We start from the raw sequence: 25,952 nt of genomic DNA, 5'->3' as shown, positions 1-25,952 counted from the left end.
TTTCCACATAATTAAAACACTGAGTGCGCCACACCCCTCAGCAGTGCCATTCAACTTGGCATCTTTTAATTATCATCCATAAATCAGTTTTTGAAAAGCTCGCTAATTGAAAATCTTGCTTTTTAAAATTTTATTTTTTATTTTAAATCGATATCACTCCACGTTGAACACCTCAGCACATCAGAGTCGACCATGACCAAAAGGTAGGAGTGGAGGCAGCGTGAGTCATCACAGATAGCTCTAGTCATCCCACCTACATCCTACGTTTGACAGGCCTATTCAACCGCCACTCTCACACTACTGAGCCTGGCTTAAACTCCTCCATCACTGTCACACTGACAGGAAATCCTGACGTCGCTTTAGTGCATCCAATCCCTGTTCTTCAGACCCTCAGTCAGGTGAAATTAGGAGTTATATAGCAGCATTTAGACACATTTACTCTTTAGGTGTAGCAGTGAAAACTGCAGGAGTCAGATACAGGATATGGCTGTCTTCTCATTTCTGCTCTGACTTTTTGTTTGTTTTTACCTTCCTACATTATCTGTTTAACTCTAATGAACACACATTTCCTAGAAACACAGTACAATCCAATATATTTGTGTGAGGAAGCACTGGAATCCGCTGTCCTGTCTAAATAGAGAGAAGCCCGCTTCAGAATGTTTTTAGCGCCTTGAAAACTATCGATCACTGTTTGGAAACATATCAAAATATTTTTCTAGCGATTTTCTTTCACTTTTTGTATACGCAAAACTCCTCATTTATTAGGTCTTTTTATTTCATCGCACATCGTACGTTGTACAGTACATGTCCACAAGATATTGCCAAGTCTGTAAATAATATTTCATCTGGGGAAAATGAAGGAAGCAATCCTGGCCAGCTTTTGAAATTGATAAGCGTTACTTTTTTCCCTTGCAAATCTGGCAGTAAATTGTAGTTTTTTTGAGCGATTTAATGCAGCGCACATTGTTTTCCTATGTTTGAAGAGCCATTAATTGTTCCTGCCGTGATTCCTATAAGCAAGTAAATATTTTTTGTTTAAATATTTACTGTAAATGTGAATATAACATCGAAAGCTTGTAATCAAAATGTTGTCATTACAAAACATTAGAAAAGTAAACGACATTCAGAAAGCGAAAATAAAGACCATCACACAACATCTTGCGTGCGCGCGCGTACACACACACACACACACACACACACACACACACACAGGCAAACAACCAGACACATTTGATGCTGTGTACCCCACAATGAACCCTGGCTCCTAAGATGAATGGGGTTCCCACGCCTCTCCCAAGGAGTGCAGGGCACAGCCTCCTCCTCTGAGCATTCACACACACACACACACACACACACACACACACACACACACACACACACACACACACACACACACAATGCACTACAGTTGGCCACACAGTCTCCCTCAAACATACACACAGGTGCATTTCAGTAAAATACAAAGGCACACACATAGTAAAATAGCATAATGACCCATTTTTAAAAACTACAAGTATACATACTTTAATTACTTACTTTGTGGTGTAAAAATAAATAAATAATATGATGGAAGTGTCAGTTTTATAGATGGAGTCAGTTTGGTATGAAGACGACTTAATTTGTATAGCAGCAAAGCAGAAATGAGACGTGAGAACACACAGATTGTTTTTAGTTTCAGTTACACTTCTTTTTGTTTCAATCCCTGTTTGTGTGTATGTGTGTGTGAGAGTATGTTGTTCATGAAGTGTTTTTATTTCAGGGAAGGTTTTAGATGAATTTGATTTTCATGGGAGATTCCAGCTTTTTATTTTCTGAAGGTGTAGCAAAACAGTCCTTGAGAAAGAGTGTGTGTGTGTGTGTGTGTGTGTGTGTGTATGTGTGTGTGTGTGTGTGTGTGTGTGTGTGTTTACTATATTAGTACACAATTTAGTTTATTAAGTGAAAAATAATTATTTTGTTGTATTTGTTTTTTTTAATCGTTGGATAACTCTAGTGTAGTTTTTAAAAGACTTGAGAATTTTTTTTGGTGTTTTCGTTTTCTTATGAGAAATACATTTGTAATTCACTGATGTATATAAACATTTAAATATGTAATTGCTTTACATTTTTGTAAATGTACTTTACAGTTGGCGTTTATTATTTCTCTAATATGTTTTAAGGATACTGTGTGTGTGTGTGTGTGTGTGTGTGTGTGTGTGTGTGTGTGATAGAGAGAGAGAGAGAGAGTGAAACAGAGGATGGTGTCCATATTATTTATTTATTTCAAGCTTAAAATGTAGATTTAAAATTAATTGTTAACATAAAAAAATATTTTAGCTATAATATTTAATTTTCTGCTTTTTGTTTTTGTTTCTAATTGTTCAGTTACTGTCGTTTATATTTAAATATTAATATAAGCACTTTAAAAAATTCCACATTTTGTTTAATAAAAAGTAATATTGGACCAAAATAAAGACGTACGAATGCCTAAAAGAAATGCCGAAAACAAACCAAAAAAAAGGCTAAAGGCTAATTTGTCTTTCTCTGGACCTACAGTAATCTAAGTTCCTGTAGTAATTTCCTGGAGTTAGTACCTTTTTGAGAGATGAATCTAAGCTGCACTGGCAGTGAATGGTAATGCAGTTATCCCGTCTAAATTCAGCTACAGTATTCTGAGCTATGATCACTCTAACATATGCTACATCAGCCTTAATGATACACTTAAGTAACTGCTTGGCAGGTTTATGACCTGAGCGATACATGGACACCTTGCCGAGTGTGTGTGCACATGTGTGTGTTTTGTGAATAAATTTTAACAATGCTACACGCACAGACATGTGTAACTATAATTATCTGTTTTTCGCTTTCATTTGCAGAGTCATTACTTGGGAGTGACTTTATTTTTCCGTGCCAGACATTGATATCAAGGTTAGTCTAACATTTTTATTAATTTTCTTTAAAATTATATTCTTGTTATTGAATCCGTGTATGTTTTTGTAGCACTTTTGGTGTATATAGCAGCACCTATTTTGTGTGTGTACATGCCCGGACAGTCAAAAATCATTCGGGACTGCTTTCCATGATATAAGCACACAGCTCAGCGACCGCGGTTTGTTGTTAGTTTATCAAACACAACCGTCTCCAGCACACACCAGTGGCCGTAGCATCGTGTGATGCGTTTTGTCAAAACTCGTATCGGTGCGTTGTGTCTGTCGTGTCATCTGAAACGGTAAGTCTGTGCTGCAGCTCAAAGATAATCTCCTCAAAGGAAATTAGTCAGGAAAAATGGGACAGAAGAGCCGTCAGCCTAAAGGTCAAATGAAGATTAGAGAGAAACAGTACACGAGGGCACACCGGCTGGCACCCCGGAATTACACAAAGGCCTCATTGTCACAGGAGCCCTCGGGTCTGCGCACTCTCTCCCAGCATACTTAGGGAGACATGACACCTGTTGGTGGTTTTGATCAACTGCATGAAGAGCGACAGGACACCTCACACTTAAGATTTTTCTGATATTAAAAGACGACTTTGAGTCGCATACACGTCTAGAACATTTTCGGATCGGCGCTCTTCTGCACAAACACACTCACGGGTTTGGTTCAGGCTCGACTTTTTATCTCACCTCAGTTTCAGGCTTTCCGGCGGCACGGCTGACCGCGTGCCGTTAAATCAAAACGACAAATGAAAAAACAGCAAGCGGTGAAAAAAGCAATTACTCTTGATTTATATTTGCTGATTATTGTAACCCTCCAGACACACCGGCTCCACTCACTTCAAAGGGTGAATTGGTTAATCTCAAATAATTGTGAAGCTCAGTCCTGACAGTTTTACAGTTTATGGCACTGTGTATTCAAAATGTTGGATGAATGTATTTTTGGAAAGTTGTTTGCAAGTTCATGCCTAGATCGAGGATCTCACTTGCGCCTCTCTTTAGTCGTTTTCATTTTTTTTTTTTTGACAAACTGTAAAACAGTTGTTATCAAAAATGTTTTAATCACATTTAACAGACAATTATATTTTAATTAAATGCATTAACTAAAGAAAAGTGTTAATGTAATGCTTTTGGGCAATGTTAAAAGCTTTTTGACCCAAAATTACAAAAGAAACGAAGATTTTTGACTGACCTTGTGTTTTTAGGGTTAACGTTTTTGTGCTTTGCTTTCTGTCTCCACCCACTTCCAGTAGAGATTAATAAAATTCTGCTTGTTTATAGTATTTAATAACTTTTAATAAAAGCAGTCCTATGTATTCCAAAAAAAGTCGTCCTTTTCACTCTGGATAATTTAATAATTTTTTTTTTACGTAACATTTCTGAGTAAAATCAAAAGACATTTAACTGTGGTTAGAAATCTCAGTGACACATGCATAAAAACGTTGGTTCAGCAGAAGTAAACTGGAAAATACATTTGTCATAATTTACCTGGAATGACCCTTTAAGTAAAAGGGCCTCTCTTGTGTAAACCCGATACCCTGCATACACGCATTAGCAGTGCAAGTGAAACAGAGCTGCACACACAGTCAGGCCTGCTTATACCTCACAGGGTTGGACAGTAAGTAGCTCATATAGAGATTTGTGTGGCATTTATGGGATAAACGACCTGCAATAAAACAGCCACAAACTGGTGCGTGCACGTGAAGAGTTAAGGCAGTGACTCACTTTTATAAGTTTGACCCCCACCTCGCGCCCTCACGCCTCTCCCCTCCCCTCCGTCGCTCCCCAATTCGAGGGGGAAACCGCAGCAGAGCCGCAGCCTCTCCTGTCTCACTCAGGAAACTCCCTGAAACAACCACAACCTCGTCTGCTCGACCTTTCAGGCCAACACACACTCTGACATACAAATCTGCTCATTTGCAGCGAGGTTTCCTGCGACACACACACAGATGGGTTTACCATGAAGCACAACACACGACTTCAGAGTTTTGGAGTCACTTTTAATGGTGTGACTGTGTGTGTGTTCCTCTAATAAACTGCCAGGAAGCAATAAAGAGAGATGCAACAGGATAGTCATGAATAATACAGACACAGGATACTTGCACTCTCTACACATTCACATGCAGACATGCAAGCACCTGCAGTCGTGTGTTTGCACACTGGCACTGAAGGAGGCCCACGTATTGCTCTCTGTATCCATCGTGGATGACATGTGTGAACCCGCTGATATAGGTGCTCTGTTGTTTTCTGATGCTCCTGTGTTAGACAAGAAGTGAAAGTCTGACCTTTGAACAGAGAAGCGCAGCTCACTCTCTCCTCTCGTTTGTCAGCATCGAGACGAGGAAACCTGAGAGGAGGCGAGTTGACAGACCGCACAGACCTGCTCAGGGAAGATGACCTGCCAAGCTCAAGTGACATGCAGAGGAAGTGTTTTGAGTGTATTTTGTTTTGTTTTTTAATTACCACACATTTCGCATATTAAGCCTCTCCTTTAAATGTATAAAAAAAAAATAAGGAACCTCATGATCAGCTGGGGCCTTTCTGCATGGATGTCCTCCATGTGCCTGTGTGGGTTTTTCTGGGTACTTTCCTCCCACAGTGCATCTTAAGTTGGGTAAATAGTGATTATAAATGTGTCTGTGGATGTGATTGTGAGATGTTGTTGTGTGTCTGCGTGTGTTAAACCTCTGATAGATTGGCAGCTGGGTCAGGATTTAACAAGTTTAGAAAAAAAACAAACGGATTGAACAAAACAGAAATAAATATATGTTTCATTTCTTAAAATGTAAAACAAGCACTTTTTTGGACATGCAGTGTTTTATCTGTGAATTAAGTAAGTTTAAGTGCTGCTTCATGATGATGTTTTGCTAAGACTACAGAACTGGCTTTATTTAAAATTGTAAACATTTAATTACGTTACCGTTTTCACATGACATTGAATATAGCTGCCTACATTACACACAGTACAATACACTAACAGTACAAGCACACAGAAGTTCAGCTTTGACCTTTGGAACGATGACAAAATCAACTTTATGAAGATCCACCTGTTTTTTCTGCCTTTAATTGGATGCTATGGTTTTTATCGGCACATTTGTGATGCTGTTGTTTTATTACATTGAATTGTGGTTGAATTTTACACACTTAACTCCACCCATTACAGCTTATCTGTAGTTAGTTTTTTTTTTTTTTAAAGTATTGTCCTAATTTCACAAAGGTCAGTTGTCGTTGAGTTTCTGTTCCCACAGGTCGACTGGGTGCGACTGGAGAGCCGTGCGAGAGTTAAACTGTCCTTTGGGGTGAGGTAGTAGGTTGTATAGTTTTAGGGTCATTCCCAAGCTGTCAGATGACTATACAACTTACTGTCTTTCCTGAAGCGGCTGTAATAACATCATCTTCATCATCGTACCCACAAGAGGATAAGAAGCATGACTTTTGAATTTGGACTCGTTTGTTTGTTTAACCTAAAATAATATGCAGATTTTTGTGGGAAATTGTTCTCTTTTTATTGATGCCTGTTGTTGTTGTTTTTTATTATTTTTAAAAAAAAGGTAAGTTCTGCTAGTCTGAAGTTGTAACCAGTGAAGCTTGTTCTCACAGCGTGTAGTAAATTTAGCGAAGTAATGTGAAATCTAGCCACTTTTACTTTTGCAGCTTTTTCATGTAACTTTTCCTGCAAGTGCATCCTTTTATGTGCAGCATGTAACATTTCAACTGACATTATCATGGCAATCCTCATTGCAATAATAAATAACAAAGTTGCTTTCAGTTTCATTTATGCAGCGATACGGCTCGCGCACAAATCCTCTCCGTACCCGCCTGGGTGCTTTATGATGTTCGTACAGGGTGAGGTAGTAGGTTGTGTGGTTTCAGGGTTGTGATTTTACCCCATCAGGAGCTAACTATACAACCTACTGCCTTCCCTGGAGGGCAGCAATACATCACAGGAGCGCGCGCATCTTTGTCATTTTCCCTGCCTCTGAAAAATGGGACAGTCTCTTTTACAAAGGCCCACAAAAGACTGCCATTCGATCTCAAGGGTTCACGTGTATGGGTGAGTGGCGCTCACTCACACGACGCATTTCAGAGAGACAATCACTTTACACATTTGTAACTCGCACTGGGAAGATGGCATAAAAAAGGCATTTATTTAATTTTATTAGCATTCATGTTTTAATACTGCTTGTACTTTTCCCCCAGTAATTAAATAAAGACTGGACAAGAAATAATTGCTGAGCAAATAATGGCTGAAGTCTGATCTTTGTGCTGATAACAACTGTGCAACAGTAGAGTCTCCCTAGATGGGATATTTTCTTCGAAATGCTGCTTTAGTCTCTAATCCCTTTAAGGAGCTCATAATGCCCTGAAATTCTAATCCCCAAAGCCTCTGTGTCTGAGGAACATGTATCTTTTTATCTGTCTAGAAAAGTCTCCTAAAAAGCATGCATCATTTCTCTTTTGTTCTTTAAAACAAAAATCAATTGCATGGGATTTCTTCCAATTAAGATGTTAATACTGTGCAAGATTAAAGGCAAGTAAAACTCCAGAAAACAATTGAAGGTAGAGCAAACAGCCAAGAGTCATGCTGTTTTATGAAACCACACGTAGGAGTGCAGCTTTTGCTTTGAGTTTTCAAGCGACATCCCTGACCAAAGCTGATTCTGTAGCTCGCTGCTTAAAAACCATTTCGTATTCAGAAAAAATGAGCTTGTGTTTCCATCCCAGATGGAACGGGAGACCAGGTGCCGAGGTAAAACCAAAGAAAATCATAAATTATCACCCTGCCATTTGTTTGTGGGAGAACACGCTGAGCCACCATGAGGGGTTTTTATCGTCTACACTTACTGTGCAGGTCCACAGGAAAATATGACAGCCAAAATATCCTATTGTCATGCGTCATTTCACAGTAGATGGCGCCAGATATTAAATGCGGTGTTGTTGCTTTGCTGGAGACAATCGCAGTCTACACTAATTTGTTAGATGTACTTTAAGACGGGCTATAAATTTCTAAGGAGTTGGTACAGAATGAGGGTGTCCTGCTGACCTACATGTAGGAGGTCCAGGCAGGAAAGGAGGGCTGCTTTCTGCCAACTAAAGTAACCTTACAGCAGCACTGACACAACATCGTGCTTATGGTTGAAATAAAGTTAATTTTGCCACAGGTCAAGTATGTGTTCCATAGGGTCACAGTTAAATATCAAAAATCTTCCAAGTGTACACCATCAAATAAAAAACACCAGCTGGTAGCCACAGTATGAAGTGCCATTAGCACTAAATTGTGAAGGGAGGCTTTTTGGAGCAACCGTTTTAAAAGCAAGTACACACGCCTACCTTATTCATGCTATTAAATGTGTTTTAAAGAAGATGGGGATTTTTTAAGGTGTAAATAAAAGGCAAACACCTGAAAGATGCCCGTGATTTGTATCCCAGTGTGTGGCTTAGTAGGTAGAATGCCATTCAAACACTCAGACAGTTGTTATTTGGATTGCAACTGCAAATTAGGCTGACACTAAAATGACCTTCACTTTCTTACTGCTTAACTGTGAGCAGCATAACACCAAGAGACAGACTTATTTGTCATTTCCCAGCAATACTTGGACACAACACATATCTCTGATTGTCACCTGAAATGTGTGGCTTCACACAAATGCTACAATAGAGCAAGTTTTACACTAATGAACAAAAAGCTGTGAAAGAGAAGGTTTGGAATTAGAAGCAAAAGTTCATTCAGCTAGTTTGATTGTTTTAAATTGGTGGTGGGTGGGGTGAACCTTTAGACAAATTACCAAAAAAAGCAATGAGTCATCAATTTGCATATATGTGTTTTGCTACATCGAGCATGTCATGTATCAAATATTATATACTTGGCCTTAAAGGGTTTGTAAGGTTAAGTCATGGGTGTCAAAAATCATTTTACACTGTAGGCCACATATATCCCACTTTAGAGGGTAAGTGGGTCAGACCAGTGGAACTCCATGCCAGTGTAAAGAAGTTAAACCATGAACTAAATGCCACAGATTTCAACAGTACGTCTCAGTTTTTCTACACAATAAAGAAATGCTGCTGAAAATGGAAGAAATCTGTCAGCACGACTCTGTAAGTAACAGACTGGTAAAATTACAGTTGAAAATGGCTCGTTGCACACACTGTACTATAGTAATAATACTTCAAAAAAAAAAAAAAAAATATATATATATATATATATATGCAGTGGATCCACTATAAAAAAAAAATCTTCCTATTATGGATAATAAACAAAACAGGAACGTTTCTGTCATTTAATTCATTCTGATATTTGTTCATTAAAAATAGAAAACATAGAAAAAACAGAAAAATACTGTTAGAAGTCCCTTCACATTTTTCACTGCTGTCCAGTGGGCCAGGTTGGAGTTTTTGGCGGGCCGAGTTTGGCCCCTGAACCTCATGTTTGACACACTCACTGATACAGTAATTAGCCTGCAAATATAAATATTTACTAACTAAATTACAACCATCTTGAGTATTTTGTAAGGTCCTTAAAGATGAAAAGTGACCACTGTTAACTGCAGTACAATACGTCATAATAGTGTCACAAAAATATCCATTTGATACTTGCAGGATATTTGAAAAGCACACACTGCTTACAGCGAGATTATCACCAGACTGCCTGCCAGCGGGCAGGTCACTGGAAAAGCTGTCGTTTTATTGAGCATTCACGTAATTATTACTCGATAGTATGACGCTGCTGACGTTTTAATTACAGGAAGTGGTTTTGGAGGCGATCGGATGGCATTAATCTTACAGGCCCAGGCAGAGAGATCCAGTCGCCCTTCACCGGGTACAGATAAAGGAGATAATGCGCCTCCACACCGGTTCATCCTGCACCGAGCCACCAAGAAGGGATTGTGTCTTACCGAACAACCCCCCCGCACACAATTCTCGTGTTCCGATTGGTTGAAACCATAGGTGTGTCAGGAGGTGTGTGCGCCATGTTGCGGTCCCTCTCTACGTTATTTCCTGCTGAGGATGACGTTTTTGACGGCAGGGAGGGAGGCAGCAGAGCCGATCAGCAGGCGCATCCGTGAGCGTCCCAGGCCCGAAGCAGCTCTCTGCTTGAAATGCTCCGGATAGCAGACTCCGAGCTGAGGTATTTACCAACATTTATTTCTATAATGTTATGTAACTGTGTAAGAAGCTCTCTGTGCAGTTGCCTGTTGATTCAACAAACTTTGTTATTCAATCGCGCAGAAAGTATAAGTGAAGTGGACACTGTGGCTAACTTTGTATCTCTTTTCTCTTAAAGCACACACACAGACACACAAACACACACTTGTCTTTAGTGAGCTGTATTGCGAGTGAGCTCTAGATAAACTTCCTTTAAGTCATGTCTTCATCTGTTGTGACTAAACCGCAGACGCACACTGGAAGGCACGCTTCCCCCTGCAGCCCCAGATATGCTTCTATGTCACACTCTGTGCAGCAATGCAAAGAGATACTTTGATGATGCAAGACTGATGTGGCTTTTACGTTTACTCTGTGCCTGATTTTTAAATTTATTTTTTCAATCTGTGGCCAGTGGATGACCTTGTTTTCGAAAAGTCCAAACAGCCGATCCAGATTCAGCACTGACAAATGTGAGCTGTTGCTTTTTTTTTTTTTTAATTAACAAAGGCTAAGAAAGGATGTGCAACTTTCCAGGTGACTAGAAATATGATGCCTTGTGTTTTGATTTTGGCTCCTTTGTATCGTCTGACGTGCTCTCTCCTGAGTCCAGCCGACGTCTCTGGCTGCAGCTCCTGTTTCCTCTTCTCCTTTAACCTAAAGATAGAGCCCTAAGGTCTGGGATCAAAGTTCCTCTGGGAGTTAAAACACAATGTCCTCTGAGGTAGAGGGGAAGCATGGGCTGGACTCAAACGGAAATATAGTCAATTAACTTTGCTGTCACCTTGTACTGGCTTTAATACATGAATGAGACAGGCCAGAGTTACAGGCATGATGAAACCATCAAAATACTGTGACATCCAACTAATCCATAACAAATGATAATAAAGTTCAAAATTTTTTAATAAGCTGTATTTAAGCTCTCACATTTTAGAAACTACAGCCTTAAAGTTTCACCTTTCTCCAAATTCCAAGACTTCACCAACAAATCGCCATACCCTCTGCAACATCCCTTCGATTTAACAATTCATTAAGCAGCGTGTAGTATGCCTTTTTAATTTATCTCTTATCCACTGTTACAGTGGTGGATATGGAGGTGGCATGGAAGGGTAGCTTCATTTTTTTTTTAAATTCAGTCTGATGTCAGTGTTAGCACATAACCTCCTGTTTGTGAGGGGCAGCCAATCAAAAAAAGCGTGGGGGTGATTAGAAAAGGAGAGGAGCAAAACCAATCACTGGGTGAACTGAGGGCTTGCATGAACACCTAGTGTAATATTATTAACTACTATTTCAAACTGTGAATTTTATACGTGTGTGTGTGTGTGTGTGTGTGTGTGTGTGTGTGTGTGTGTGTGTGTGTGTGTGTGTGTGTGTGTGTGTGTGTGTGTGTGTGTGTGTTGGACTCTAGACTCCAAGAAAAATAACAATATGTGGAAATGAGTATCATGGCTGGACTTTAACTCGTTGATCTGTGGTTTATCTGCTGTGTATTGTTGCAGAATGTACAGGAGTTGCTCAATCGACCCTTTGATGAAGAAATCTCTTTGAGCACCCAGGGGCAACAAATTTATCAGCGGGCACACGCTCTGCATCAAAGCAGTTTAACAAACCAGTTGGTCAGCAAGTTTGTCAATGACTGCCCAAAAAGTTTGCTGTGTTTTGTTAAAAAAGTCTTTAGACACAGGTATAATACACTCTGTATGGTGCAGTTGATGGCGTGCTGCAGGTGCCGGCACACATCTGTTTGCACACTCGTACTTATTTACCTGCATGGTGTCAGAGTCCTGTCACGACCTGTCCCCTAAATGCTGCAACACAAAGACTAGATAAACATACAGACGCATGCTCGGATCAATATAATCCTTGCTGATGGTGCTCAGGAGTTCACAGAGGGCATGTTTCCTAACACAGACAGGATTTTATCAACTTTTTTCAACCCCTTTTTTGTCATAGTGCATGCTTTAAGTTTAAAGTAGCTTAGACAGCGAAAGTTGTACAGTCACACTTGGGTTTTTTTCATGCGTGTCTTACAGATGTGTGCAACTGTGCAAGCTGAGATTGTGCATCGCAATTTCGGCAGATTTGATGTAATTAAAACACAGGTAAAATGGTAACGCAATACTGTAAAAAATGAATGAGTTGCATTTTAAGAGGGTTAGGAAAGCAGACCATCAATCTGAAACGCCTGTCTGCAGGGAAGACTTGTTTTTCTGCCTTTATCCTACAAACTGTGCGTCTGTGGTCACCTCCTTATTAGGTTTCGCATCCAAAAAATGCTTTGGATGGTTCTAATCTGCTTATCAAGAAAGTCTGCAGTAACATCTGCTGTTATAAATTACTGGAGGTTGGAGAGAGCACCTTACAGAACACGAACATTGGCCGTGGTGCTGTTGTGTTGCGTGATGGTTCAAACAGATGTCCTTTACCCCGCTGTGAGCAGCTGGGAGCTCCAGCAAACACCCACCCACACAACACGCAGCGAGATCCACTCTTGAAAGCAGACGTGCAGAAGAAGAGACAGGTCGACTGTTTACTTCTGTCTTGATTTTAATTCTCAAGAGACAAAAGTGACTTTAAATTGTGTGCCGTAGACCTAAAAGCTATTCACATAGTGTAAACAGTGTATATAATAGACACTATATGCTCCGTGCAGGTTCATATATCAGAGTGAAAGGCTTTGAATTTAGCTGTATGTGTGAATACTTTGGCTGAACAGATCGGGATTAAACGTGTGAAAATAAGTCATTTAGGATAATGTGCTGCTGTTGATTCACAAGGCACGGTTCACTTACGAACATAGTCCTCACAATACTAACTTAATAGAATTTTTCTTATGGCATTAGGACCCCGGTGGAGTGAAAGACAGTGCTTCATTTGCATTTTTCAGACGGTCGTCTCACATGTTTGACAATAAACATGCATTTCATTTTCTGTTTTAATATTTGCTGCTTGCTTGGTGCCTCCTGTGGAGTCATATTATGATGTTTTGTAAGAATGTGGTAAATGTTTCATTTGTGACCCACTGTTGAGTCCCTGAGAGGGTGTCCAGTGGATAAACCTCGGGATGCACTCACCGCTGTTTGTGTATTGTAAGATGAGATGAGAAATGCTTCATATATCAGCGCTTTAGTAGTCTTCATGTGAAAACACACTGCCTGAACTTGTCCATCTGTCCATCAACCAACCAGTCATCCATCGCTTATCTAGCAAATTGCATAACTGTATGAAAAGTTAAGCCAATGCATAAAATCTGATGGCCAGAAAGGGGATGGGGACTTCTAGCTGCACAAAGATGTCAAGTTGCATAGAAGTTAATGAGAAAACTACCATACTGCTCACTTGTTCTGTGACCTTAATAAACACTTTCCTGATCTGCTAATGTTCTCAGTCACTAGTTGCATGTCTTATTTAATACAATATGATATTAATTTTGTACATTATAGTCCTGATAGACTCTTGCAAAGTACGCTAAACTTTATCATATAGCTTATACCTTATAAATGTGCAGTGGCTCTTAATTTCCTAGTTCCATCCAACCTTCGCTCATCACATCAAGTTTCAAAATAAACATGATGGAGATGGTCAATACGATCAGTTTGATGTTTAAAAGGAGTTTGTCCAAACATTAGCAGAGGTGTGCTTTCACACTCACAGACTTCATTTTCCTCATCCAAAATCTCTCTCTCTTTTTTTTTTTTACAGTCTGGTGAGTGAGGGTTTGAATCCCTGATCTCTACCATGGCAGGGGATCACTACAGCCCCCCATCCCCACTGGGGGATTCCCTCCTGGGAAGTCCACTATGTGGAGACCTGATGGAGGATCTTCGTGATATCTCCCAGTCTATAGGAGATGATGCTCTGGGGTTTGATTTTCCAGAGTACCAGAGCACTGGTTCGGGGTCCAACAGCTCTGTCGCACTGGGTGAGTATGAGGGGTACCTTCATCACCAGTTGAGATTGGTTTCCAAGAACATATGCCTCAGAGAATTAAAAAGCTATCTAACACCTTCTGTAGGGCTCTGGTCTACCTTGCTGTTTTGGTCAAGATTTGGAGCCTAATATGGCTTTAAATGACAATATTAGAAGCTCATTATTAGATCTGGCTTGACCCAAAGACCCCAATTTTAAAAACATATATTTACTCACATAAGTGCTACCCCAACTTCAACCCATCGGTGCCACTGGTGTACAGAGAGACAGGTAAGAAACTTGGTGGAAAGAATCAGGGGCAGGATCCTCAATCATGCCAAATGTTAAAACTTGTAACCTCTTGTCTTTTTTATCTTTTCTGCTGTAGAGACCTTGACCCCAGCCTCGAGTCCATCATCAGGAGTGTGCGGAGCAGCGGCTGGCCAAGATGAGAGCGGCAGCACCCTCAACCTCGAGTGCCGGGTGTGCTCTGACAAAGCTTCGGGCTTCCACTACGGGGTGCACGCATGCGAAGGCTGCAAGGTAAGAAACATGGGACTTAAACAGGGATCGTGTAGCCAGCTGGAGCACATCGACTGCATCATGCAGGCGTACTTTGGCGCGAGAAAGGCGATTAAAGGAGCGCAAAGATATTAACTTAATGAAAACACAGTTCACCTCACGGTTCTTTTGAATGGCACAGCTAAAAGTTTAAAAAAAGATGACGTGCATGCCTGAACGCACGCAGCACCAAAACACATACAGAAGCCTGGCAGCGCAGAGGCGCCTGACCTGGAGACCAGTGGAAACTTTCTGAGACACAGCCGAGTCATGTGGGGTAGAGGACATGACGGCTAGGCCTGTCACCTCTGTCCTGGTTGGCACAGAGCCAAAGTCAATGACATTAATACACACACGCACATTTATAAACACACAGAGCAGCTACTGACACAGTGGACTGCTCTACTTTGCTAAATATTCCCTTTTGGGATTTGATGATTAGTAAAATGTAGTTTTTGCTGCTTTCATTTTTCCTTTATCTATGTTTTTGGACATTGGGTAAGTGAGACCGCTGGCCTCAGTAACCAGCGCACGTGTTAAAAACCATAGAGGACGGTCGCTGCGTTGTTTGTGCAGTCACATGAGATCATTGCACCCTCACAGCTGGCCGCAGGTTGTTGCTGCTAATCTGAGATTTATTTGCTACTTTTGCATGAGTTTTTAAACTCTGACCCTTTCTCCCTGTTGACGTCTCATGCTTTGCTTCTCTTTAATAAAGATCTTTCGCTTTTCCACGACATTGCCACTGATTGGAAATGCGATAAACATGTCTCTACTTCTGCATCTGCACATAGGTTGGGGGGGTTTTCTGATAAAAACCAATGACGGTTGATCACTGTGCTGGCTCTAATGCTAAAAAAGTGCATCTGGTGGATAATCTATTGCTGTCTAACTCTGTAGCTGCCCACGGGGGCTCTGTTTTACGACACACGTCTCATTCATCACCACAGTCTTGCTGTCAGAGCGGCTGCCAGCGTTGGCATGACACCTATCACCGTGTCACGCAGCTGCTGAAGCAGGGACATGATGACCTTGAACTGTTGGACACTGCATATGTGACGGGGCGTGCTCTGACGGCACTGCTTCTAAACTCTCTGACTGCAGTAATCTTGCTTCTGATATGTCACAGTCACAGTTCGCGGTTACCATGCTGGATGGGCTCTGTGGAGTATTTTCAGCACCTCGCTTCAAAGAGAGGCGCACCGAGCAGTGGGACTGTGAACGCGCTGTGATGTTGCCCTACCAGGGTTTAAGTCTGTGGTGATAATGGGCCTGAAACATTAGAGCAAAGGAGATATTATTAGAGTCAGGAAAAGCCTTTAGTGATAGAAAATTGAAAAAATGAGAGAGACTTTTGCTCCTAAGCGTTGCACAATCGTTCTCTTTGTTTATGTTGTCAGCCTTGCTGCTCGCCTCCCGGCTAAGATATCGCAGCACAGTACTGGCCTCTGGTTGTGTCTGTTTTTCCAAACACAAACATGCAGGGACATGTATGGCATAAACACACACATCTGTTTTTCCTCCTTCTGCAGCTCTGTAATGTTATGTAATGCATTTCTGATGACTGTAATATGGCCTTCAGTGCTTTCTATTGGCTGATTCCACCCACACAAAAGAGATTCTTTTGCTTAAAATTGACACAAAAGTGGCGTATGACGCATAATAAAACTAATAAAATTATAAAATAGCTGCTATTCAGCATAAATTCAGCCAGGTGTAAGATGATGTCTTTAATGACCATTTGGCCTGTTGGAAATTTTACTGATGTAAGTGGAGTATGCATTAGAATATCACGCGCCTTGCCTTATCTGAGGGCTATAACGTCTCCTCCAAAAAGAGATGTTCTTCAAAAAAAAGGTCAAATCTACTGCACATCTTTAGAGATCCTTTCCTTTAAGAACAGGTGTAATTTCCCTCAAATGCAATCCAAAGATATTAACATTGATCTTGCCAGAGCTTAAAAGGTGCACATTTAATACAAAAATGCATAAAATATGCAAACTGTTAACTGTTTTGTTCATGACTCTGAGCAGGGTGCTAATGCAAAGGCACTGGATCCCATTCACTAATATGTGCGTATTAATGTACTTTGCACATGCAATACTATGCAAGTCTTGAGCCATATTTCTTTAAATCTTTCTTGTAAAGTGGGAAACAGACTGCTGCAGTATAATGAAACGTGTGCAAGCATACATGAAATAGAGTATATAAGACAAAAACAGAGTTTGTACAAAGGTGGTGCAAAATGTGTTTGCAGAGTACAAATGAAATCTGGTAAGAAAATATGGATATATTGTGCATTTTTTGCTTATGCAGTGTGGTTGAACGACGACCACTGAGAAAGCTAAGTGATAACGTCTTTTTGTTCTGTCTGTCACATCAGGGTTTCTTTAGGAGGACCATCAGGCTGAAGCTGGAGTATGATAAGTGTGAGCGGAACTGCAAAATCCAAAAGAAGAACCGAAACAAGTGCCAGTACTGCAGATTCCACAAGTGCCTCTCTGTGGGCATGTCCCACAACGGTAATGGAAAAAGTTGAAAGTTTGCAAAATATCAGCCAGTGTAGTCACAGTTACAGGATTAGAGTAAACAGTAAAACATATAATCTGAGAACAAGCTCAAGCAACCAGTGATAAACTTAAAGGTCAGGCTAAGTTTGCGATTATTAGCTACCATAAGCTAGCTATTATAAGCTAACCAAAAGGGTAAAATTGTGATTCTACCTCTCCGACATCTGTTGATATGGAAAAACTGGTATCATACATCTTTTCCCCATATGTGGAACTAAGGTTGCAAGTATGTAACAAATTACTCTGATCAAAGCACTGCTGAAACATCGCAGTGAAAGAACTTGAGGGTGATTAGCCCGATGCACCGTGAACTGCCAATAAGAGTCTAAACATCCTCAGTCTCAACATGTGCTCTTTAAAACATCAGCAGGTTGTCGTTCCTCGGTAATTTAGCTCTACTTCAGTCAAAATGCTTTTGCTGTGACATCTGGCCCATCGTCTGCAGTGAATGCTGGAGGGTCACTGAGTTTGTTGTGATGACCTCCCACTAGCAGCATCAGAAACATGAGAGGAACATGGCATGCCTCAGAAGAATAGAAATAGAACAGGATGTACCAGATCTGTTGTACGTGATTTTCTTTCTTTCTTTCTTTCTTTTTTAGGGTACTAGTGCATATTTGAATCCTTGAATCCTTGAATATTTGCTGAGGCAGCATAAGCCTTATGGCTCCATATGTCAATTTATTGTGCAATGTGAGGGGGAAAAAAAAAAGAAAGTCCTGTGGCAATTTCTAATGACCAGTGTTTTATGTACCAGCCATCCGGTTTGGTCGTATGCCCCAGGCAGAAAAACTGAAGCTGAAGGAGGAAAGCAAGATGGTTGAGAAAGATGTGGAAAGTCCCTTAATGTCTGACCACAAGTTTCTGGTCAGGCAGATCCATGATGCCTACATGAAGAACTTCAACATGAACAAGGCAAAAGCACGGCTCATACTCACTGGAAAAACTAGCAAGCCGGTAAAGTGGAAAATAAAGTTTGAGAATATTCTCTGCTCTATATCTCTGCCCTCTGCCTCACCGACAGATTCTGTATTTCCCAGCAGCCTCTCATCATCCACGACATGGAGACGTTCCAGCTGGCGGAGAGAACGTTAGCGGTCCATATGACAAACAGCAACTATCCGGAGTCTGACAGCGTCCTCGGACAAGTGAGTCCGGCTGTGTCGTGCGGGGAGCTTCGGCAGAGGGAGGCCGAAGCCAGGCTCTTCCACTGCTGCCAGAGCACCTCAGTGGAGACTGTCACAGAGCTAACGGAATTTGCCAAGGCTATGCCGGGTTTCCAGAGTCTGGATTTGAATGATCAGGTGGGTTTCAGGTTGCCTTCTATGGTAAGAAGTGGAAGGAAGAGCAGATGAGTGTTCACATGCTATTGCTTTTCTATTTACCTTTTAGGTGACTCTCTTGAAGTACGGTGTTTACGAAGCCCTCTTCACACTCTTGGCCTCGTGCATGAACAAGGACGGCCTCCTGGTGGCCCGTGGTGGAGGCTTTATCACCCGTGAGTTCCTCAAGAGTCTCCGCCGACCATTCAGTGACATGATGGAGCCCAAATTCCAGTTTGCCACACGCTTCAACTCTCTGGAGCTGGACGACAGCGACCTAGCTCTTTTTGTGGCTGCTATTATCTGCTGTGGAGGTAAAAGGCCGATAATAGGTGGTAGAATAATAATTTAAAAGAGAAAAAGACATATTTGAATTTTCCTTCTTCATTATCTTGTCCTCCCCCACTGCTCCCAAAGATCGTCCAGGCCTGGTAGACGTACCTGTAGTAGAGCAGTTGCAGGAAAGCATTGTTCAGGCGCTGCGGCTCCACCTGCTGGCCAATCACCCAGATGACACCTTCCTTTTCCCCAGGCTGCTGCAGAAGTTGGCTGACCTCCGGGAGCTGGTCACTGAGCATGCTCAGCTGGTGCAAGAAATCAAGACGACAGAGGATACTTCCCTGCACCCGCTGCTGCAAGAAATATACAGAGACATGTACTGAGTATATGAACTGAGAAATGCATATGAATGTACAGGAAGGAACAGCAATGCAGCTTCTGAGGCTGCTGCACAAACCGGAGCAAAACAAAAATCTTTTTTTAAGGAGGGGGGAGGCAGCTTTTGTTGGGAAAGTGACTGCTTCCACTTCATTAAGAGGTCGCACAGTGGAAAGGGAGCGTTTTTTTTAACCATAGATGTGCAGAGGTATCATTAAAGGGTTAATTTGGTTGACCAGCAGCACCAGAATGTCTTGGAGCTGAGTGCCTTGGATGCCAGCTTTTACACATGTGAAGAAAAGTGAATCTGAAGCAGGCTGTGCATATTATTTATGTACACATATCAAAAATATACCTGGGTATGACTGCTGACCTCATGTGTGCACTGAGGATAACTATGCCTGTGAACATAACAGATTAGGGCCCTCTGGATGTGGTTTATGTCATTTTCTTGTTCTGTTACTGCGTACTTGTGGCACGTTTGCTTTGACTACCTTGACAACTCGCAGAGAACTGATCAAGTGTCATCGTTACTTGCTGCACGAGTTCAGGTTTCTCCTGTTTTGGGCACAGCTTCTGCCTCCAACACATAACAGATAATTAGCCTTACTTCTCCCGCAGGCAATAATCTGTTATTTGATGTGTCATTTTTTTATTCATCCTCTGCCCTGCTGTTAAAAGCCAACACAGCGTGATAGCTCACTTTTTTTTCTTTTTAATTCAGATTTTCAGTGTTACAGAGTACATGTTTATGTACAAATCCTGCCATTATGTAAAACTAAATCTCAAGGAGAAAAATGTGCTAACAGCCAGTACTTTATATTTCCAATACAAACAAAATAATCTGTTAATTAGCTTGTGTTGTGTTTTGGAAATATAACAAGACTGCCTTAACCTCGGTGTAAGGGACGTGTGTATTTGCAGGCCTCAAAAAGAGGAGCTGATCACCTTATTTTTCTGTACTTGGACTCTGAACCGCGATGTAGCATTGCGAAGTTGTTGTGGGTCATAATGAAACATTTTATCTTTTATATATATGTGTAAACATGCTGTTGATGTTAAATGTGTTGTAGTCTGAAATAAACTAATCTATTTAACATCACTTTCTAAATGAAGCCATGAGCACTTCAGAACATACACCAAACTCTTTATGGTGGAAGGTTGTTTCTGTGACTTATTTCATTTTTTTCTTCATTGTTGGTAAATCAAATTCTGAGGTATTATGTATAAATTTTGACTTTTAATTCAATTCAATTTTATTTATACAGCGCCAAATCACAACAACAGTCGCCTCGAGGTGCTTTATATTGTAAGGTAGACCCTACAATAATACATACAGAGAAAAACCCAACAATCATATGAACAAGTACTTTGGCAACAGTGGGAAGGAAAAACTCCCTTTTAACAGGAAGAAACCTCCAGAACTGCCAGGCCCGGTTAGGGTGAGAAGAGGAAGACAGGATAAAAGACGTGCTTAAAGTAAAGTGAGTAAGCACAGGGTGGGCCATTTATATGGATACACCGTAATAAAACGGGAATGGTTGGTGATATTAAAGTCCTGTTTGTGGCACATTAGTATATGTGAGGGGACAAACTCCAGATCGGCGCACAGAATTTGCAGAATGGGCAAAACAAAAATTGGAACAGGACCCTCAGTTCACGCAGAAGATTTTGTTCAGTGATGAGGCAAACTTTTATGTGAATGGTGAAGTTAACAAACAAAACCACCGCTATTGGTTTGACACTAACCCACATTGGATGGATCCCTCCAAGACTGTTGGAACAACAAAAGTGATGGTTTGGTGTGGTATATGGGGTACAACGATAGTGGGTCCATTCTTCATCAATGGAAACCTCAAGGCTGCTGGATATTTGAAATTGCTACATGATTATGTGTTTCCCTCTTTATGCACTGAAGCTGGCACGTTCCAGAATCAGAATCAGAATGGGGTTTATTGCCAAATGTTGAGCAGGTTTACAACATTAGGAAATTGCTGCGGTGCTTCAGTGCAAACATGCTGTCATAAATAGCACTTAAATAGACATGGAAAAAAATAAAAGTAGGGATAAGAATTAAAAGTGCTACGTGGAAAGATATGTGCATGAGATATACATGAGATATATACATGAGAATAAGAATTAAGAGTGCTACGTTGAAAGATATATACATGAGTGCAGGTGGTGATCAGTGCCAAACATAGAATGATGCAGTGACACAGCGTAGGGTCATGTGTTAGTGGCGGGTACAGTCATATGGTTATTGTTCATGTGTCCAACAGCAGAGGGGAAGAAACTGTTCTTATGGCGAGAGGTTCTGGTGCGAATGGACCGGAGCCTCCTGCCTGAGGGGAGCAGGTCAAACAGACTGTGTCCAGGGTGAGAAGGGTCAGCTGAGATCCGAGCTGCACGCCGCAATGTCCTGGAGGTGTACAGGTCCTGCAAAGATAATAATAATAATGGATTGGATTTATATAGCGCTTTTCTAGGCACCCAAAGCGCTTTACAATGCCACTATTCATTCACTCTCACATTCACACACTGGTGGAGGCAGCTACAGTTGTAGCCACAGCTGCCCTGGGGCAGACTGACAGAAGCGAGGCTGCCATATCGCGCCATCGGCCCCTCTGGCCAACACCAGTAGGCAAGTAGGGTAAAGTGTCTTGCCCAAGGACACAACGACCAGGACAGAGAGCCCGGGGATCGAACCGGCGACCTTCCGGTTACAGATACGCTTCCCAACCCCCTGAGCCATGGTCGCCCCTGCAGCCAATCACCTTCTCAGCAGAGCGCACAACACGCTGCAGTCTCTGTTTGTCCCTGATAGTGGCTCCAGCGTACCACACGGTGATGGAGGAGGTGAGGATGGACTCGATGATTGCAGTGTAGAACTGCATCATCGTCCGTGTTGGCGGGTTGAATTTCTTCAGCTGCCTCAGGAAGTACATCCTCTGCTGGGCTTTCTTGATGACGGAGGTGATGGTGGGCTCCCACTTCAGGTCCTGGGTGATGGTGGTACCCAGGAAGCGGAATGAGTCCACAGAGGTGATGGGGGTGTCAGTCAGGATGATGGGGGGGAGTGGGGCTGTGTGCTTCCTGAAGTCCACAATAATCTCCACTATCTTCTGGGCATTCAGCACCAGGTTGTTGTGGCTGCACCAGGACACCAGACGTTCAACCTCCCTCCTGTAGGCAGACTCGTCCCCGTCCGAGATGAGTCCAATAACGGTGGTGTCATCTGCAAACTTGATTAGCTTGACAGACTGGTGGGTGGAGGTGCAGCAGTTGGTGTACAGGGAGAAGAGCAGAGGAGAAAGAACACAGCCCTGAGGGGAGCCGGTGCTGATGGTCCGGGAGTCCGAGACATTCTTTCCCAGCCTCACATGCTGCTTCCTGTCCGTCAGGAAGTTAGTGATCCACCGGCAGATGGGATCAGGCACATTCATCTGGGAAAGCTTGTCTCGGAGATGGTCTGGAAGGATGGTGTTGAAGGCAGAGCTGAAGTCCACAAACAGGATCCTGGCGTAGGTTCCTGGGGAGTCCAGATGCTGCAGGATGAAGTGTAGGGCCATGTTGATGGCGTCGTCTACAGACCTGTTTGCTCTATATGCAAACTGCAGGGGGTCCAGGAGGGGGGCCGTGAGGGTCCTGAGATGGGAGAGAACTAGGCGCTCAAAAGACTTCATGACCACAGATGTCAGAGCCACGGGTCTGTAGTCATTTAGTCCAGTGATCCTAGGTTTCTTGGGGACAGGGATTATGGTGGAGGACTTGAAGCAGGCAGGCACATGACATGCCTGCAGTGAGGAGTTGAAAATGCCAGAAAACACTGGGGCCAGCTCGTTTGCACAGTGTCTGAGGGTGGCAGGAGACACACCGTCTGGGCCGGGAGCTTTCCGAGCATTCAGGTTCCCTGAGTTTTTCCAGCAAGACGGTGCACCACCACATTATGGGTGCCAGGTCCGAGCATTCCTAGATGAACAGTTTCCTGGAAAGTGGATTGGTCGTCGTGGGCCAGTTGAATGGCCCCCAAGGTCTCCCGATCTGACCCCCTTAGACTTTTATCTTTGGGGTCATCTGAAGGTAATTGTCTATGGTGTGAAGATACGAGATGTGCAGCACCTGAAACTACGGATACTGGATGCCTGTGCTGGCATTTCTCTTGCGGTGTTGCTATCAGTGTGTGAAGAGTGGGAGAAGAGGGTTGCATTGACAATCCAACACAATGGGCAGCACATTGAACACATTTTATAAGTGGTCAGAAACTTGTAAATAACTCATGAAAGAATAAAGTTACGTTGAAACCAAGCACACCATTGTTTTTCTTGTGACATTACCAATATGTTTGATCTGTCACATGACCCTCTTCCTATTGAAAAAACAAAAGTTGTATCCAAGATGGCCGACTTCTAAATGGCCACCATGGTCACCACCCATCTTGAGGAGTTTGCCCCCTCACATATACTAATGTGCCACAAACAGGACTTTAATATCACCAACCATTCCCGTTTTATTACGGTGTATCCATATAAATGGCCCACCCTGTACTTACTCAGAAGTTTAAGTCAACAAGTCAAAAATCTGAGATATTAACTTGATATTTTGACTTAGCTCTTCCTGCCATTTTTCCCCTTTCAGTGGTGAAAACAAGCTTTCACATTTCGTTTGTCTGAAATAAATTATGATTAAATTATTATTTCATTGGCTAGAAATAAAAATAAAAAAGAAATACATAAATAAAATAGAAACTTTTACCTACTGGACTTACATTTTGACTGTAGGAAAAGTACTTTTTGCTATTCATGCTATCAATTAGTCATTCAAATATTATTAAATTGAACTGCTTAACATAGTACAGTATTTAAAGTCAAATATTTTACAGCTCTCTCTATGTCATTTTTAAAATACAAGTGACGCTGTTATAATCGTTGTAACCACATTATTATCGCTTTACAGCGCCATCATATTGTAATACTTTTGGTTGTCTTACCGCTCCAGTCCAGTCGGTGGCGGTAAAGCTTCACGAAACAACACTGACGGACTGGAAGAGAAAACCAGGAACTGACTTTCTGCTGTGAGCGATGGAGGAAAAGGCTGCTAGTGATAACCCTCAAAAAACATTTACGTGCCAGTTGTGCAGTTTAACTAGCCCCTTTACTTACTACGGACAGAAACCGCCTAACACCAGAGCTATCGTGTAAGTGAAAATGAAGCAAAAAACAAACAAACAAAAAAACAACCCGTACCATTTTTAGAGCTCTGGTGTTAGCAAGGCTAACGCTAATGTTGTTAGCCGCTATGTAACTAACTGCATGCTGCGTTGAACACGGAGAGAAATAAAGTGCCCAGCGGTGACTAGACTGCACTTGCAGCAGAATAAGGCTTGAACTATGTACATGTGCCCTTCATGACTTAAAGATGGGCCAGAGTTAAGCATGTGTGTTGTTGTCTGTCGTTCGTCAGGCTGCTTGAGGAGTGTTTTATCACCAAGGACCCCTTCAGTCCGGACAGGGAGAAGTTTCTAGTTTTGGGGTCCATTTGCAGCCTTTGTGGCACTTGTGTCTGTGTTGGATCGGTAAGATGTCTCATCATATGGTCAGAATATTTTCCTATCATTTAATCTCACCCATATTAAACCGTGTTGCTAAGCTGCAGACAGGGTTCAAGGTGACAAATAAAGAACCTTGAACAAACTCAACCAGGAGGACTGTCCTCAGCTGTGGGCCGAACGTCCTTTTTGGATTTTAAACCCTGTGCTTTTGTCATAATTTTCCACTTGCAGATGCATGTCTGTGGTTTTGATATTTTGCTCAGATGACTCTCCGATCATGTGGCTGAAATGCTGAGTGGGCTTCATGGTTCTAAATCTCTTGCAATCAATATTCAGTCTTACAAGTGGATGGTGAAAATAAATCAAGTCCAAAGAGTAGTGGCACCCACTACCTTTTGGACTTTACTTATGCAAACATGGAGAGCCAAATGCTGAACTTTTGTCATTTCTGTTTCCTTCTCACTTTGTTAGGACTGCAGCCTTTTCTACACCAAGAGGTTCTGCGTGCCATGTGTGAACAAGCACTTGGACCAGTTTCCCCATCAAATTCAGGTCGAGCTGGCTAAGAAGAAGCAGAGTGCAAAGGCTGCAGTGTCATGAGATCGGGAAAGGAGTCCACAACACGTGTGTGTAAAGATGACCACGCTGGACCAACCAGGAAAACAGTGGTTTACACTGTGAATCAGACTGATCGACTTTCCTGCTGGATGTTATTTATTTATCTTAAAAGAGATCGATAAGGGTGACATCTTATTAGGTTGATGGGCCTTCCCAGCCAGTTGCTTGTGGAGGCCAGTTTGGCAACTATTCTGGGAAAGAATGTGAACTATATGCACTGTGCGATTCCACAAACAAGTATAGCTACCATGTAACTGTTTTAGTGGCAGAATGTGGCACAGTTGCATCATCCCCTATTAGTTACATTTAGCTGTTGCGTTAAGCATTTACTCCCATTTTATTTTATTTTTTTACTTGAAGCATACACAGCATTGAATCCGCATCTCTGCTTCCATCTGCATAAACTTGAGCAGTGTCTGTGAAGCACCATTAAAATAAAAACATCGCCTTTTGCATCGGCTGTCTGACTTTTTCACTTATTATTCCAGTTTACCTGTCCTGAGTCCAGCATTCACTTCAAGGATTGTTCCCTACAGCACCACGCACCGTTTACAGCAGCATAAACACATTATGGATTAAACAGCGATAACATCGATATAACGCACACACTCGCTGTGTTTATCCCTACATGTTCAGAGGCTTCTCGAGGGCTAATTGAAGCAGCATGGTCTTGCAGGCAGGCCCCAGAGGGTTTTTTTTTTTTTTTTTTTTTTACT

General features: G+C 41.9%; 2 protein-coding genes and 1 long non-coding RNA gene across 5 annotated transcripts in view; all 3 read left to right on the top strand.

The window, feature by feature from the left end:
* Positions 1–8,555, top strand: part of LOC146615361 (uncharacterized) — a 42,114-nt gene extending 33,559 nt beyond the window's left edge. For both annotated transcript variants that reach the window (XR_014907021.1, XR_014907022.1), the window contains exons 4-5: positions 2,856–2,907; positions 5,242–8,555. This is a non-coding gene — a long non-coding RNA (uncharacterized LOC146615361). The remainder of the gene's footprint in view (positions 1–2,855; positions 2,908–5,241) is intronic.
* A 657-nt stretch (positions 8,556–9,212) lies between these two features.
* On the top strand, positions 9,213–20,142 carry pparaa (peroxisome proliferator-activated receptor alpha a). 2 transcript variants are annotated; one of them, XM_085375803.1, is made up of 8 exons: positions 9,213–10,037; positions 13,754–13,973; positions 14,349–14,503; positions 16,905–17,043; positions 17,849–18,048; positions 18,132–18,395; positions 18,484–18,727; positions 18,831–20,142. In XM_085375803.1, exons 2-8 carry the CDS (start codon positions 13,790–13,792, stop codon positions 19,073–19,075), a joined length of 1,431 nt encoding a protein of 476 aa, XP_085231929.1. In that variant the 5' UTR covers positions 9,213–10,037; positions 13,754–13,789; the 3' UTR covers positions 19,076–20,142. The 2 variants fall into 2 exon arrangements, with proteins under 2 accessions (XP_085231929.1, XP_085231930.1); XM_085375804.1 differs by having other exon boundaries at positions 9,214–10,037; positions 18,135–18,395.
* Positions 20,143–24,134: 3,992 nt separating this feature from the next.
* On the top strand, positions 24,135–25,729 carry cdpf1 (cysteine rich DPF motif domain containing 1). Its single transcript, XM_085376335.1, has 3 exons — positions 24,135–24,264; positions 24,531–24,642; positions 25,090–25,729. The coding sequence occupies exons 1-3, from the start codon at positions 24,149–24,151 to the stop codon at positions 25,216–25,218; spliced, it is 357 nt and encodes a 118-aa protein (XP_085232461.1). The 5' UTR covers positions 24,135–24,148; the 3' UTR covers positions 25,219–25,729.
* Positions 25,730–25,952: the final 223 nt, after the last annotated feature.

The sequence above is a fragment of the Diplotaxodon limnothrissa genome, linkage group LG17 (assembly GCF_057381915.1).
Source record: "Diplotaxodon limnothrissa isolate DT_005_m linkage group LG17, D_limnothrissa_male_GT1.1, whole genome shotgun sequence".
Taxonomy (NCBI): Eukaryota; Metazoa; Chordata; class Actinopteri; order Cichliformes; family Cichlidae; genus Diplotaxodon; species Diplotaxodon limnothrissa.
The sequence above is the reverse complement of the archived record's forward strand: the minus strand, read 5'-3'. Positions and strand labels throughout refer to the sequence as shown.